The sequence below is a fragment of the Monopterus albus genome, unplaced genomic scaffold, assembly GCF_001952655.1.
Source record: "Monopterus albus unplaced genomic scaffold, M_albus_1.0 scaffold2.1, whole genome shotgun sequence".
Classification (NCBI taxonomy): domain Eukaryota; kingdom Metazoa; phylum Chordata; class Actinopteri; order Synbranchiformes; family Synbranchidae; genus Monopterus; species Monopterus albus.
In genome coordinates this window covers 1,765,824-1,781,396 of record NW_018127882.1, presented here as the reverse complement: position 1 = coordinate 1,781,396, position 15,573 = coordinate 1,765,824, and the positions used below count along the sequence as shown (strand labels likewise).

Genomic DNA, 15,573 nt, shown 5'->3' with positions numbered 1-15,573 from the left:
GTGTTTTTAATTGTTTGTTTGTGAAAATGGCTTTTTCTTTTTCTCCTTTTACATAAGACAGACTGCTTGAGGTTTTTAATTATTTATTTATTTTTGGATTTCTGCATCCCTTTCAGATGCAGGCGGCACTTTATCCTTCTCCGCTTGTAATATCTAAAGTCACATCCTATTCACCCGAGGCATGGAGTGAGGTATACGACTCCCATGGAAATAACATTGAACAAATATACAGAGTTTATTCCTTTATTGGGTTACAAAAGCATGATGACTTCCTTTCAAGACACTTTGGTTAGAAAAATGTTTTTTTTTTTCCAAAAGTCTGATTCCTAATAGCTGTATTTGCTTGTGTTTTTTTTTTCCTTTTTTAAACTGTGAACCCGTTGACTGACCATTGTTTTAATTTTTAAAACTCATTAACACCCCTTTAAAGTAAAAAAAACAACAACAATAATAATGTTTCCGGTGAATAAACTGTGACTAGATTCCAGTAATAAAACTACTGTGAAAATGGAAAAATGACAAAGAAATATTCAAATTCTGTTAAATTTCAAGCACTTAAAAACACCAACAGGAAATAATTTTTAAAACCGCAACAAATCAAAATATAATGAACTCAAATCTGGCTTTAAACAACATTAGCATCTACAGATTATTCAACATCATTTTGTGTTTGATTTTTTTTTTTTACACTCCTCAAAGTGTATAACACTTTCCTGGCACCCCACGTCTCCTTTGTAATACAAACATTGAGTGTCTATTTTTGCTTTTTTAAAAATAATTATTATTTTACAAATCTGTTATGACGTATAAAACATTTTTCTGAAGGTAAAACCTCCACTGAAGAGTGTTGTGCTATGTCCTAATTAACACAACATCTGGAAAAAAAAGACGCATAGATGAAGGAGGGAAAGAAAAGTACTCACGCGGTAGGTAACTAATTCAGGTACACTAAGGCATGATTTTTAGAAGAACAAACATTTTCACTGAGGAAGCGAAAAAAGCCTTTTATATACAGTACATAAGAAGTGGAGATATGTATGAAATCAGTAAAATATGTCCAGTTTTCTTGCTTGTATGACAATGTAAAGAAAGACAAGAGATCATACATTAGATTTGGTACCGTTTTAAAGCGGAAACTCAGAGTAGAAGAAAAATAGCACACAACCAATTTTGAAAGCAGGGAATGAACACTGCCTTAGTGTGGGCGCGTGGCCTCTGCTGTGAAATGAGTGCTCAGCTAAAGAGTGTGGTACATAATCTAAAGCTGACCTCTGGCATCCAGCAGCAGCAAAAATCCCATTTTGAGCAACAGCCTTCCAGTCACCTTAAAGTCAAATCACACCTTTGAACACTGCAGCTGGACCATGTGTGATGATGATGTTCAGTGCATTTCAGGACAAATGTTGTGAGGAAATATTGATACACCCACATTTCCCTCAACATAATTCAAGCACTTAGACTTAAGGATTTCCTATATTTTCTTGAAGTCTTTGTCACAATCAAGATACCTGAAATAGCTGAGATAGATAGGTAAGAGGACAGGGGTGAGATTTTTATATTGGAAGAAGGCACACAATGAACCCTTCAGCATCTGGCTGGGATGTGTTGTGGAAAACTGTTATTAGTTTCTCTTCTTCTTTGACAATTTTAAGTTGCAAGAGCTGGCGAGTTTAAAGGATATGCATATTTTTCTTATTGATGGCAAATCCCACAAAAGACAAAAAAAAAGAACCTTACAAAAAATTACTGCATGTGTAGTCAAAGTCTGATATACTGTGACTTATTATAACAACACAGCAACGACTTCACCTTCTCTTGCTCACTTGAAACAAGTTAGATGAGCACAGACATGACCAAAATGCTTCAATCCTTCATGTGAAATAACAAAAACAATTCAAACTTTGGCAGAAAATAATGCGCACAGTAGGTCTCATTCCTCAATGTAAGAAGTTGAATGAGAAAACATGTTTTTATGTGACGATACATTGTGCTTTTGTGGGATTTGAAGACAATAAGAAATGTCAGCCTTATTTTTTCTCTGTGCTCTCAAATATCCAATAGAACAGAATAGAGAAATGCAAAGTACATCATCAAAAGTCACTTTGTTTCCAGTGGTGAAATGTTTGGGTGTAGAATTTTCCTTTAAGGCCTACATACCAAACCCAGGCTGTCTGCTTTTTGACACTTCTGCCCACTACTGTCCAGGGTTTGCCACTCTAATTCCTGTTTACTTGACCCAATCTGAAAAGGAGAACTCTACAGCAGAACTGTGCAGCGACCACTGTAATCTTGACTTCCAATAAACACAGAAACTACTAACTGTGAATCTGTCAGTCACACCAAGTGTTTCAATCCCGCCTCCTTCCTGTGCTAGCCAGCAACAGTGAGAGGAGGCCAGCTTTCCCTTTATAGGCCATGTACAATCTACAGGGGATACGCCGTTCTCAACAAATTTAGAGCGAGTAGCTGCACTGCCCATTTCATTAAAACTGAATACAGCTGGAAATACATCACAGGAGTGGGTGGATTAGGCAGCACCAGCTCTAACAATAATTTGAAGAATATTCTCTCCAGATTATATCTGAATTTTTAAATCTTTGTTCTAGACTTTGTAGTATGTCAATAAATGTGCTATGAATGTCACAACAGTAAAATACAGTGTCAGGTCACTCAGTACTGTACATAGCCACATATTAGTGTGTCTGTGTGTTTTCTTTGTTGTCTAAGCTTTCATGCCAAGGCCAAAGTGAACATTTCTGTATCTGCCCTCTGATGCTTTGTGATAATTAAATATTGAAACTCACTATATGTTGGCCAAAAAACAAACAAACAAAAAAACAGTAGCAACAACTGTATAGTGTATGTACTGTATATGCATTTGTGAAAATGGTCATATGGCACAAAGACAAGACATGATGTGTTAAATGAGGTGTAGCAGCAATGCATGTTTGTTGTAGCCCAGTCAAACGCTGATTTAAACAGCAACTATTCGTCAAGGACAAATCAAATCAAACTATTTTTGACAAAGCTCTTTGCAGTGTATAAACAACAGTGTAAACTGTGTACTATGTCATAAAAACTAGCTATGCTACACAGAGCACTTTGTCCTTCCAAAACGGTGCAGAAATGTGAGAATGAGAGTGGGAACGTCCCAAAACAATATCAAATTATCATAGTAGTCACAAGCGTTTGTCCTCGTCTGCCACGTCTGTGCAAAAACATGTTCCATCAGCTATCAGAAAGCATGTAGGTAGTACATAGTCAGCAGTGGAGGTGAAGATATTGCACACGCAGACTAACAGCTCCATTGAAATGGCACAGCGCAGGCGTCACACTGAAGAATAAAGTTTATTTTTTCCACATAAATGAACACTATAAAAAATTCAAAAACACACCCCGTTGACGGCTTCTTTATTGCAGCACTTTTTTTTCAATATCTCTTTTTCAAACATCCACTTATTAAAAAATGTTGCAAGTCTGTTTGTAGTTTGTAAGGAGCAGTTTGAGAGTGCGTTTTGGCAGTAAGTAAAGTCTTATACGGGTCGGAGAACAGATGGGGCAAACCAGACAGCCATGACTTTTAAGGTCCGTAGAGTCTTCTGCCCCACACTGCCTATTTCTCACCACCAGCACAGTGGCGTGGTGATCACATGCCTGAGGCACCCAGCCCCATGCTGGCGGTGTGGCTCATGCAGGGCAGTGTCTGAACGGTCTTGGGGAAGTCGTGGGTGAGGATTCGTCCGTTCTCTCCGCCGCTCCCATTGCCACCCCTGGTCAGGGTGGAGCAGTGCATGGCGTCGTTGATGGATTGCTGTAGAAACAAAGAGATTTCAGTTAGTCTGCAGACCAGATATCTGTCTATCTCTCACACGTGCCTTACAGTATAGCCTAATCACAACAAAGGAAGCTTATGCAAGAGTTAGAGCAGCACACAGAATTAATATTGATTTTAGCTATAGAGGAATATAGAGAAACCTGTAGGACATAATACAATTTCTATGGTCCCTATATTGTATAAATATATGCACATAAGCAGCTGTTTATATCACTATCTCAGTGTGGTGCTGACACGCAAAGGCATTCGGGAGCAGAATGAGCTGTCAGGAGTCACAGGGCGCTGGTTTTCACAATCTTTATCTGGGCCTGAGTGATATTCGGGGGTGGTAAACCGCGCTGCTGGCCACTGTGCATTAGTAGCAGTAGGAGCAGAGAAGGAAGGGAGGTGACGTTTCACTCAGTGGTTTAATAGCTTCATTGTCCAGTCTAGCGCAGTCAAATCCACTGGGCTTCAAAGCTGGCCTAATGATGTCTAAGGCATGTGTGTTTGTGGGCACATGTGCTCTTTGGTGGCAGTATGCATCCCCCTATTCTATAGTTTATTAAATTAGGCAAATTGAGTGCGATCTGGAGCAACTGGTGAGTGTTGCATAGGGCCTGGAGATTTACACTGGCCTCTAATTGGAATGGTGTTACTGTTTTTTTATTCAGACCAAACAGCATAAAGACGCCACTGGACTAATATATTCCAGGTGCCACTTCATGGGCTGATTAAAACATATGAGATTCATGTAGAAGATCACTCCTCATCTTGGCCCTGTCTTGCTTTTTTACTGTCTACATGAAGAGTGTATCAGTGCACCTCCAGGGGCTTTGATGTTGGAAGAATGAATAAAGGTTGTAGTAAATTGAACCATGCAGCAGATGACTAACAGCTACAGTTCCACTCATTTTGGAGGAGAAACCTCACATCTCCCACTAAAGAATAAAGCAACAAGTCTATACTTTGAGATTTCTGCACATAAAACATTTTGAGATAGACTATTCTATGTTAAAGCAGTAATGGAAACATGTGAGCCGCACCCGGCCTGCCTTATGGTATAACATATAAAGGATGTTCACCACAATGGGCCCTGCATTTGCAAGACAGTCAGCAAAAAGAGAGGAAGGAGCAGGGAAGAGATCTGCTCAGAGCGACAGATGTAGATAGATGTACCACTGTGATTCAAATTGCCTTTATACTTGTTCTGCATGGGAAAATGCCTTCATTTGTGAATATGTTCTACACAATTCGAGATTAAACTAGGGGCCTGAGGAATATTTCTAATAAGAAAGTGAAATGTGTATTTAACAAAGCAGATATACATACATCATGAAACAGTGCAATGGGAAGTGTTTTCTTTCACTGAATTCTAGAGGGAACTTTAAAGGCAAACTAATGAAGAACAGTATATGGTAACCAGTCCTGGCAATTAACAGATCCGGTTGGCTGTGCTTCAAGTGTAAACCTCAGAACATGAACACATGAAACAGACATAAGGGCAATTTAAAATCAAGTGATTCGACAGCACTGCAGGTCAGTGACGTAAAGACTGAGTGAGGGAGCGGCAGAGGTAGAGAGAGGTACAGGAGAGCATTTGCACTGCGGTGGAAGCCTTGAAAGGCCCTACTGTGATCACGGTTAGATGGGCGGAAGTGAGGAGGTGGATGTCATCATCATCATCATCATCATTATCATCATCATCATCATGGCTTTATCAGAGCATTTCCTACCCCGTGGCTGTGCTCTGCCCTTATATCTTAACAGTGTTGTTGGCGTACAGGCCGTAGCTCTGCAGCTCTGTGTAGGGGGCACTAGCACCACTGTCTAAGGCTGAGCAGTGAAAGGCCTGAGCGGCTGTGGCGGCAGCAGCTCGCGCGGTGGACACCTTCATTCGGCTCGACTCGGCCCTGGACTTGTAGCAGAACTCCACCAGTGCCACCAGCATGGCCAGGCCCAGGCCACCGATCAGGATGTAGAAGACTCCCGCCACATTGCTGAGGCTCAGAGCGCTTGTCTTGTCCTGGAGGGTGGAGGGGGGGGGACAGCAAAGTAGTGAGGAGTGACAGTCAGGCAGAGCACTAAAATAAGACCGTAGATGTAAATACACTACATATAACGACAGACACTGATTCACACACATGTAACTGTAGACAAACATTAGTCTCACAGGAATCAAGAAGAATCACAAGTGCAAGGACTCAAATGCATTACAACCAAATGACACACAAGCATACATAAACCCATACATACCTAAGAGTACACATTCACACTCACATACAGCATACAGATGAGTCAAACAAATTAGACACACACAAAGTCCATTCATACAGTAGATTTAAAGCACAGAACACACACAATGCCACACAAAAACAAAACAGTAACAATAAACATTCTTTTGAGGCCTGTCTCACAAGGTACTGTAGGATTTGATATTTTAGAAGGATAGCTTTGGATGTTTCAGTTTCACAAAAATAGTTAGCATTGAACCTAAGTTTTGTCCTTACACGCATTATATAATAATAATAATAATAGATGGAAGTATCATAAAAACGCTAAGTATTCTGACTGTGCTCCTTCTAATGAGAATGGATCAGTCTTTTAATTAAAAAGAAGAAGGTCTACACATATAAAATGAGCTAACAGTGATTTATTCATGCTACATTTAGATGACTTTGAAACTTTTTCGTTGTTCCTCATATTTATTTCCCATGTAATTTTTGTTCTTGATAAGAGAAGAAGACAAACCTATTTATGTCTATTTATGTCCCACCTCTTGTTCAACTGTGTCGGTTACCAGCTTTGTGAGACTCACCTCCAGAACCACACGGGCTCCAGGAAAAACAGATATTTGCTTTGGACATGTGAGACAGGCTCCAGATATAGATAGACACTGCTTTATATTTCACGACTGACAATATTTATGCATTTCTCAACATTTAAAACAATGTCTGTAAGTGAAAATTCTCCTACTCATAATTACATTTTGTGAGGGAGGACTTAGAGACAATATGTATAAACACCACACAACACATGCAGTCATGCAGCAACAGCACAAAGTCTTTAGTTTGACATTGTGTCATCGTTCTTTATCGCAATGGCACCTACTTACATTTATGTGTATTTATAGTCAGTAATGACAGTGAATAATTATGTCTTAAATCAGCCAGCCAACAGGCTCTCATGGAACAACACGGAATAACTAGAATGATATTTCATGTAAATCTGTTTAGGGAATACCTTTGTGTCACTAGAAGAATTTTAATGCCACATGGAAAGTTATTCTGCTCACGCTTTATTATGCCCCAGCCCCAGTGATCTCTAGACACTAATGAAATTCCAGCTTTTATTTATCTGTTCACTTAGATAAATACAGTACACTTGAACCCCATGGGCAAATTTGCATTTGAATATATTTAGTCTATGTTTGGGCCAAATACATTCTGCTGTATACAGTACAGTGGTATTATGTGGTATAAAAGTGCTTCTAATGCTAGGGAAAATGTGTTGTATTATGAAGAAATGAGGTGAATGTCTTCTTCTAGTCTGATTTTATGTTCATCACCTGGATATATACTGCTAGACTTGCACCAAGTTACCTACCAAGTTACTTATAATATTTTTTGTCAAATTGTTTGTGTCAAACCTTCTATTTAATAATACAATTAATAGCAACCAAAATAAAATGCTACCGTCAAGCAGCTCAGAGCTGTTTAGAGTTTCAGGTTGTTTCATCTGGATGCTGTGGCAGACTGTGTTAAGTGACAATGGTTTTCCAAAGTGTTCCCCAGCCCATGTGGCTAAATTCATAAATTCTAAATGTGTTTCTAATGCAATTAAGTTGGTCAGTAAAAACACGGAAAACCATTCTTTGTACTTTTGTCAGTGAAACAAAGGTTCAAGCAAATTAACAAATCACAAATTTAAATTTTTATTGCATTCTGGAAAATTGGGTTTGCATTGGGGTGGCTTAGTTAGTGGGTTAGTGCTGTCGCCTCACAGCAAGAATGTTCTGGGTTCGAGCTGCGGCCGACCCAGGGCCTTTCTGTGTGGAGTCTCCATGTTCTCCCTGTGCCTGTGTGGGTTCCCTCCGGTACTCCGGCTTCCTCCCACAGTCCAAAAGCATGCAGCTTAGGTTGACTGGCGACTCTATATTGCCCTAGGAGTGAGTGTGTGGTTGTTTGTCTCTAAGTGTCAGTCTTGTGACAGACTGTCCAGGGTGTACCCTGCCTCTCGCCCAATGTCAGCTGGAATAGGCTCCAGACCCCCTACGACCCCCTTCAGGATCAAGCGGTATAGGCAATGGATGATTTTGTATTGTCAAGACTTTGATGAGAAGATTTTTATTCCTTTTATCACATGTGGCTTTACTGAGGTTTATGTGCAAGACTATTTCTTGGCCACTTTGGCTTTTGTATAACTTAAACAAGTGTTGGACAGAACCAAGCTAGCTATTTCCCTGTTTGTAGTCTTTATGCTCAGCTAATCTAACCATCTGTAGTGACACAGCTAACATATAGATATGAGAGCTTTATCAAGCCTCTCATCAAAGTTTCAGCAAAAAAGTGAACAAGCATATTTTCCAAAATGCCAAATTATCCTTTGATAAGAATTATGTTCCCAAATAAAGTTGTTAATCAGGAATTTAAAATTTCACCAAACCACACTTAAACATAAATTTGTGAGATCGGTCTGTCCACTGCCAGTGTCTTCTATTGAATCACTCCTTAAATTGAACGCCTCTTTAGCAAGCTCTCAAAATATATTCAGCAAATATTTATAAAATGGGACAGCCCATCATGGCACAGGGTCTGACATCCCTGCCCTTAAATATCTAGATATGAGCAGGGGAACGGAAGACAAGATTGTGTAGTGACAGGATCAGCAGGCTGGCTGATGATTCAAGCACATACAGAGGAACCGGAGCCAAAGAGCAAAAGCTTTTTTGTCAGGGAGAATTACTTCTTGAGACAGTGGAAGAACCGAAAATACAGGCAATCAGAGTGGCCGACTGTCTCTGGGCTGATCTAGGAGATTGACAGGGTCAATACATGTACACTGTGCAGTGAAAGAGATGGGGTATGATTATTATATGAGCCAGAAAGCAAAGGCTATGCAACATGTTTGAAGGGTTCAGCAAAATTCAATAGCCTCATGTTATTATCTCTCACCATCATGTTCTTCTGCATCTCATTTGCTTATTCTTTTTTTTCTCCTTGGGAAGGAGATCTATACAAACTACTTTCAGAGTGATTCATATTGAAACAAACTAACTAAAATATATAGTATAATAATATATAATATAATAATGCCCAATCTGCATGTGTGTGTAGATGCAAAACAATTACAAAACCACAAAAATGAGGCAAAAAAAAGACTAAAAAGAGACAAAATGGAACCCAAAACACAGCAAAATGACTACAAAGGTATACCAAATAACAAAAAGACATAACAACTACAAAGAAATGCACAACAAATAAAATATAGTTGCAAAATGACTATAAGGAGATACATACAAAACGAGTAAGCACGAACACACAATGATTAAAAACAGATACAAAAAAATCAAAGCAAACCAAAACCAAACACAAAGCAAACATAAAAAGCCACAAACCTACTCTAAATCATTTGCTCAATCTGAGTCTTGCTGCTTGAGCTTTAGGGGCCCCCTCATGTGTGCAACGGGCCCCATTGTCTCATAATGTGTCTATTATTAAAGCTGAAAAGCTTGTCTTTTTAGTAGATTGATTAAATGATTTATTATTATTTTCAGTCAGTGAACTGTTGATCCCAAACTGTTTTATTTATGCGTGCAAACACATTTTAGTATTACTGTTGATTATTTTGTTATTTAGTAATTAACTGTATCTTTATTTAAGTGTAAAAATACATGTTAGAAACAGTCTCAGGTCAATTTAATGTTTCTCATCTTATCATCCTAAAAGTTCTTTTTACAAAATAGGTGGTCATCTTATGTTTGGACCAATATGGCAGTACATGCCAGAGCCACATGGGGAGTTTTGCTCAGTGTAATAGAGGCTGAGGGCTGGACCTGGGGCTGGTCTAGGATCAGGGCAGGGTTGTGCTGGGAGGTGCTGTGAGGTGACAGGTTTGGGTTGAAGACTAACCTTTCTTCCGGCGTCCTTGCTGCCACACTCCCCTTTATCGTACCACCATTTGTTTTTCAGTTTGTCTAAGATGGCTTGCTCATTGAGTTTCAACACCGCTAGGTTTACTGGGATTCTTCCAACCATAAGGAAATAACATAAATAACATATTATACCATGTTATTTTATGTTATTAATTCAGAAACACAAAGCAGCAAATACATACTGTACACACATTGCTTGAGTTTGCTTATAGGTAAAAAATAAAAATAACTTCTCACACACCACACACACACACACACACACACACAACACACACATAGGTATATAGCATAAACATCATTAGAAACATCAGAGTCAAAGTGATATGCATTAATACTCCATCTAGCTTGGCTGTCTTGCTCCCTAAGGCAGTAGATGTGTATTACTATATCACTTTGGATAACCGGCACACTGCTTACCCTCACTTATATTATACAGGTATCTTAATTGTAAATAGCCACAAGATGTAAAAATGTGCAGTAAAGAGCCAAATTTGAACTAAACCAGACTAAACTATGCATCCACTAAATGGATGCATGCTGTCTCAAAATATCATTCAGCACAAGGGACTCAGCTGGTTTAATTAAAAGACACTGATCAATTTTTGGATTTGTTTAAGCACAGGAGATGATACAAAATTTCACCCTCAGTGGTTTTCACATTTAGCCACCGCTGGCCAAAGGATCATCTCCCTCCGTTGCTCATTCCCGCTGCGATTCCCCAGACCGCAGAGAGATTAAGTGTTGCCGGGTAATGCAGTGTGGGATTGCCGGTTACTCCCCTCCCCACAACCCCCTCCACGCCCAGTGGTGGTGGGTTACCCGCAGGGTTTATCAAACTGGCTCTGACCTTGGAGTCCCCGCCCCCGCTGCCGCACTCTCCCTTGTCGTACCACCACTTGTTTTTCAATTTGTCCAAGAGGCCCTGCTCGTTCAGTTTTAACACTGCCAGGTTTACTGGGTTTCTTGAAAATAATATAAAACAATAGCCATTAGGAAACATTCTATGGGACAGATATAAAGAGATTGGTCGCATGGTGGCGGTGATTATGGCAACATTCACTTGCTGTTAGAAACTCCTGCATAAAACTATTGATATGAAGCAGGAGCACTGGCTTTAGATGCAGGTTAGTTGTATATTTACAATGGGCTGAAATGCTGAGCGCCCATACAGAGTCAGGTTTTACCAAGCAGGGGCCTCAGAGGGAGGCAGAGCACACACTAGAAATGGAGACGCCTTGGATCTGGAAGTCTGTCTACAGATGGCAATTTCCTTTCAGCAGCACCAGCATACATATTGCTATGGTAACTATCAATATTCAAGCCATAATGGCATCCTGGTGAATAGAAGGCCCTGCTGATTAATTTCTAACAAATGAATGTTTTAACTATCAGGTTCACTTTAACAACATGTTTCTCTCAAACAGGCTGAAAGGAACTGTGTGACCAACTATACATAGAGTTCTGGACTCAAAACATCTCCCAAGGATTGCTCTCTCTCTCTCTCTCTCCGGTGAGAGTGTGTATGTATTTCCTATAGCTGACAGGCCATGGACAAAGACTCTCTCCATCCACAAATCACAGAAAGGCAGAATCAGTAATCAGAATTTGCATAAAAAGAAGTTGTGATCATGGCCTTTGACAGTTACCTTATCTTTTCTCTCTAATCAGTGTCAGCTCTTCAGTGCAGCAGGGATTTAGTTTGGTTATATTTTGCCTTTCTCGCCAGCAGATGCAGAAGAGCCTTTATCCCCAACCTTAAAGTGCACAACACAGCTGTAGGGAACACAGGTGTCCTCAGAGCTGGTAAAACCTCTGAATTCTTTCTCAGCCCAGCCAACTCAGACACAAAGAAAGAAATCAAAGTGTGTGGACATGGATGGTCGGGAGACCTGCAGGTCGTTGGTTAGTGCGGTCAGCTGTTACGAGGCGAGCAGATGTCAGGGAGGCTACTGCATGTTAGGTAGAATGGGGTAAACAGTCAAGCAGGCATGGAGGTGGCTGGACATTGTACATGTAAGAAATGAAGCAGGGGCCACAGAATATACACAGAACATTAGAAAGTGTTCTTTGAAGATACTCCTGTAAAATAAAGAGTTATGTCGTTTGAGCATCATTGTTTTCAAAGTGCTACTTTCAAATAAGCCTGCACTGCAGTATAAACAGTCGAATCAAATATTTGATCTCAGGATCTGTTGGTAAGGTATCAGCCCCAGTGTTTCCTTACTTAGAAGACCGGATATCAATCAGATGTGATCAAATAACATTACATGCTTAATGGAATACTACAATAGTTTTCATTCTGCACAAAGTTAATTTTGATGCATTAAGCTACTGCTGTTATTCTCCAGTTTTGAAGCTTGTGTTTCACACTAAATGCATTTTAATGTCAAGGTTATGGTAAACATTTACTGTAGAATTGGAAATGGTGAATATGCTATTGGCAGTCATCTAAATGTGATGTAACAAAACCTTTACATGACAGATTTTCTAACATTACACAGGCAAAGTAACATTTGTGCTGTTTATGTCCCTCCATACCTGTATAGACCACCAGTAATCTTTTTACGTGTGTTACAGTACACGCAGAGGTGGAAAGTAACTGAGTACATATATTCAAGTACTGTATTTAAGTACTTCATACTTTGATTTCAGTACATTTTACAGTCAAATTTTGTTTTTTTTACTTCACTACATTTATTTAATAAACTTAGTTACTAGTTACATTTCAGAATCAGATTAATAAAACAAAATAACGTATACTAATACAAGTTAATGATTTCTGGTGGGAATTTCACAAGCTACCCACTAGTGTGTACTTCATATTATATATATATATATACTGTATAAGGTAGTTAACATCAGCTTCGCCTTTAGCTGCTGAAGCATTAAATGTGATTAACATAATGATGCCTCAGTAATTATAATCCACTAACATGATATACATTAATGTGAAACATGCCATTTTGCATAATGAGTGATTTGACTTTTGGTACTTTGAGTATATTTTTGATGTACTTTTACTCAAGTAACATTTTCAATGCAAGACTTTTACATGTGACAGAGTATTTTTACTATGTGGTGTTGATGCTTTACTTAAGTAAAGAATCTGAGAGTCCTTCTTCCACCACTGGTTACCTGTATTAGAAAAAATGAATGAGATGGTTCTTTGGTGGTCCTCCAGTCACAGTATGGTACCCCTAGAGTGTGTAGCCATGGTGGCGGCTGTGAGGCTTTAGGTACAGCTGTGCTTTGAACTACGTCCGCATACTGACACGGTCATATGACAATGCTAACATGCTAATGTTTAGCAGCAATGTTTACCATGTTCGCTACCATAGTTTAGCATGTCAGTACTAAAGTTCATGAAGTACATCCGAGACTGATGCACTTTCACAGGATAAGTGAAACTTTGACCTACAGGCGGTGCTCATAAATGTCTGTGCAAAAATTTCATCAGAATCTAATCAGATCTGAAGATACCAGGAGTTTCTGATGTCGGACTCATTATCTAGAGAGGAAGCTGGACTGGGGCATCCTTAATATGTGGCTGCTTTACAAACTGCAGTGCAGGTATAATTGAAGTCAACCCTTTGGATTCACTGGACATTCATGCATGTCTGATCCTGGTGAACAGCACAATTAGCCAATTTCTACTTCAGTCATAAACATATTTGAATCCTTCAGAATGTCCATCATTTGATACAACACAATCATGAATATTTGTTATCTGTTAATGAAACTCGGTATCAGACGTCTGTGAATGGCCAGAGTGGTAACCTGAGAAAAACAGATGTCACCTGGTTAATAATTAAGACAGAGAGAGGAAGATAATGGGGGCCATCCTCGGCAGGTCAACACCACCTCAGACTACTACATTGTAGCTTTGGACCAATCTGATGACATTCATTTTGCAATTTCCCTTATCGTTAATACAGCACTTTCTTGCAATATGAAATGTAATTTGAAAATAAATGAAATGTAAAATGAAAATAAATTTTAAAAGCAGCCTCTAAGTAAGGCATAGGAAACATTTCTAGTCAGTGTGTTCTGACCTTTGGCTGCCAACCAAGGTGGAACCTCGAATAAATCCTCAGGGACTTTGAATGAAATCTCCCCATATGGCTCCTTTCATTAAAATGAATGAAGTATGTTAGAGTTAGATTAAAAGCTTCAGATGCCGCCAGCTTCTGCGCTCTCTCTGTAGTTGCAGGAGAATTATGAATGGGAAGTTGGGTAAGGTGGTAATGTAATGTGAAATGACAGCTGCTGCTCTTGCACATCATTGGCAGAAGTACATCCAGGATGAATTATCATTCATTACATCAATTATCACATTGAATGTGGCAAATATAAATTGAACTGTGAGCCTTAGCATAAGAGGAAAAGTAGCCTTACGGGATGCGGTCCTTCTAGCTACGATCCTGCTTCAAGGGCCCTTTGGCTTGTGAGATGTACTTTTATATTTTGTGTGTGCTTGTCTGTGCATTTAAGGGGATTCTGTAGGTTCAAGGTAAACCACATAAAGACAGCCACCACAAATGCTCATAAAGTGCAATTAAAAGGCAGCAGGAAAACCGTTGCTCGAAAAGGATCAGGCATCTCATAGTCCTACTTTGTGCTTCTGCTAGTGCTCACAGGTCAGATATGTATTGGCTGGTTATATACATACAGTATGCAGACAGTAAAAATGAACATGTTCAAGTTGTAAATGTGTGATGTATGCAAACAATGAACAAAAGAAGAAAAAGGTTTGGTGGAGTATTGTAAAAACAATAGCATGTCTTATTTGTCTGCTCAAAATGCACTGAAACAATGTTAAACAAAATACTAAGACTGATGTGTTAGTATGATAAAAGGGTGCATAAATAAGTTGAAATCCATGATATATCACAAAAGGACAAACTAATCAGGTCAAGTTGATGTGCAGTCTATGTTCATACATGAGGAAAACTGAGCTCAATGAACAAATCAACAGGTGACAAATGATGCTCATGCACAAATACCAATAAAAGCACTTTGAGGCTTTTATCCAGCCACCCTACAGCAGCAGAGGTTTACCTGAGAGGGGAGCCCTTGGGTGTGGCGATGCCATAACCTTTAGAGTCCAGGTTCCCTCCCACCTTCATGGTATCGCAGGGTTTCCTCTGCTCTATGTACTCGTTCATAGTAGACTCCAGCAGGTAGGCATACTTGCCCTTGGACTTCCTGACTCTCATTACGCCCTCGTCCGTCGTCTTGACAAACACGGACGGGTCGGCGGCCTTCATGTAGGACCACATTTTCTCAAACACAGCGATCTTAGACCTCTGATAGCGTAAATGAGAGAAAAATGCAAAGCCAGAGGTGACTCTGTCAGTGTGAATACGTCATTATCCATCTTCGTATGCTGTGTGATGTCTTAAAGATATACACCTTATATTTTTCATTAAATCAAATCCCATTTTTGATGCTATTTATGGTCAGAATGTTTTCAATAATATCCATTCCCTGGTTTTATTTCTGTCATTATCTGCCAGTAGTTTTTATTGTTGATGGCGGAGTGCATCGTTCCCATGCTGAACTCAACGCATGAGATATTCACAGGAAATGACACATGCATGTAAGG

At 39.5% G+C, this 15,573-nt stretch overlaps 1 protein-coding gene across 4 annotated transcripts in view; it reads right to left on the bottom strand.

Moving 5' to 3' along the window:
* Positions 1–674: 674 nt before the first annotated feature.
* gria1a (glutamate receptor, ionotropic, AMPA 1a) overlaps positions 675–15,573 on the bottom strand; it is a 68,925-nt gene continuing 54,026 nt past the window's right edge. The window contains exons 13-16 of one of the 4 annotated variants that reach the window (XM_020593653.1): positions 15,027–15,274; positions 9,946–10,060; positions 5,706–5,840; positions 675–3,811 (exon numbers count right to left, since the gene is read on the bottom strand). In XM_020593653.1, coding sequence (XP_020449309.1) covers positions 3,647–3,811; positions 5,706–5,840; positions 9,946–10,060; positions 15,027–15,274 — 663 coding nt within the window. In that variant the 3' untranslated portion in view covers positions 675–3,646. Of the gene's footprint in view, positions 3,812–5,550; positions 5,841–9,945; positions 10,061–10,815; positions 10,931–15,026; positions 15,275–15,573 lie in introns of all 4 variants that reach the window. The other 3 variants (XM_020593646.1, XM_020593666.1, XM_020593660.1) reach the window with 3 other exon arrangements.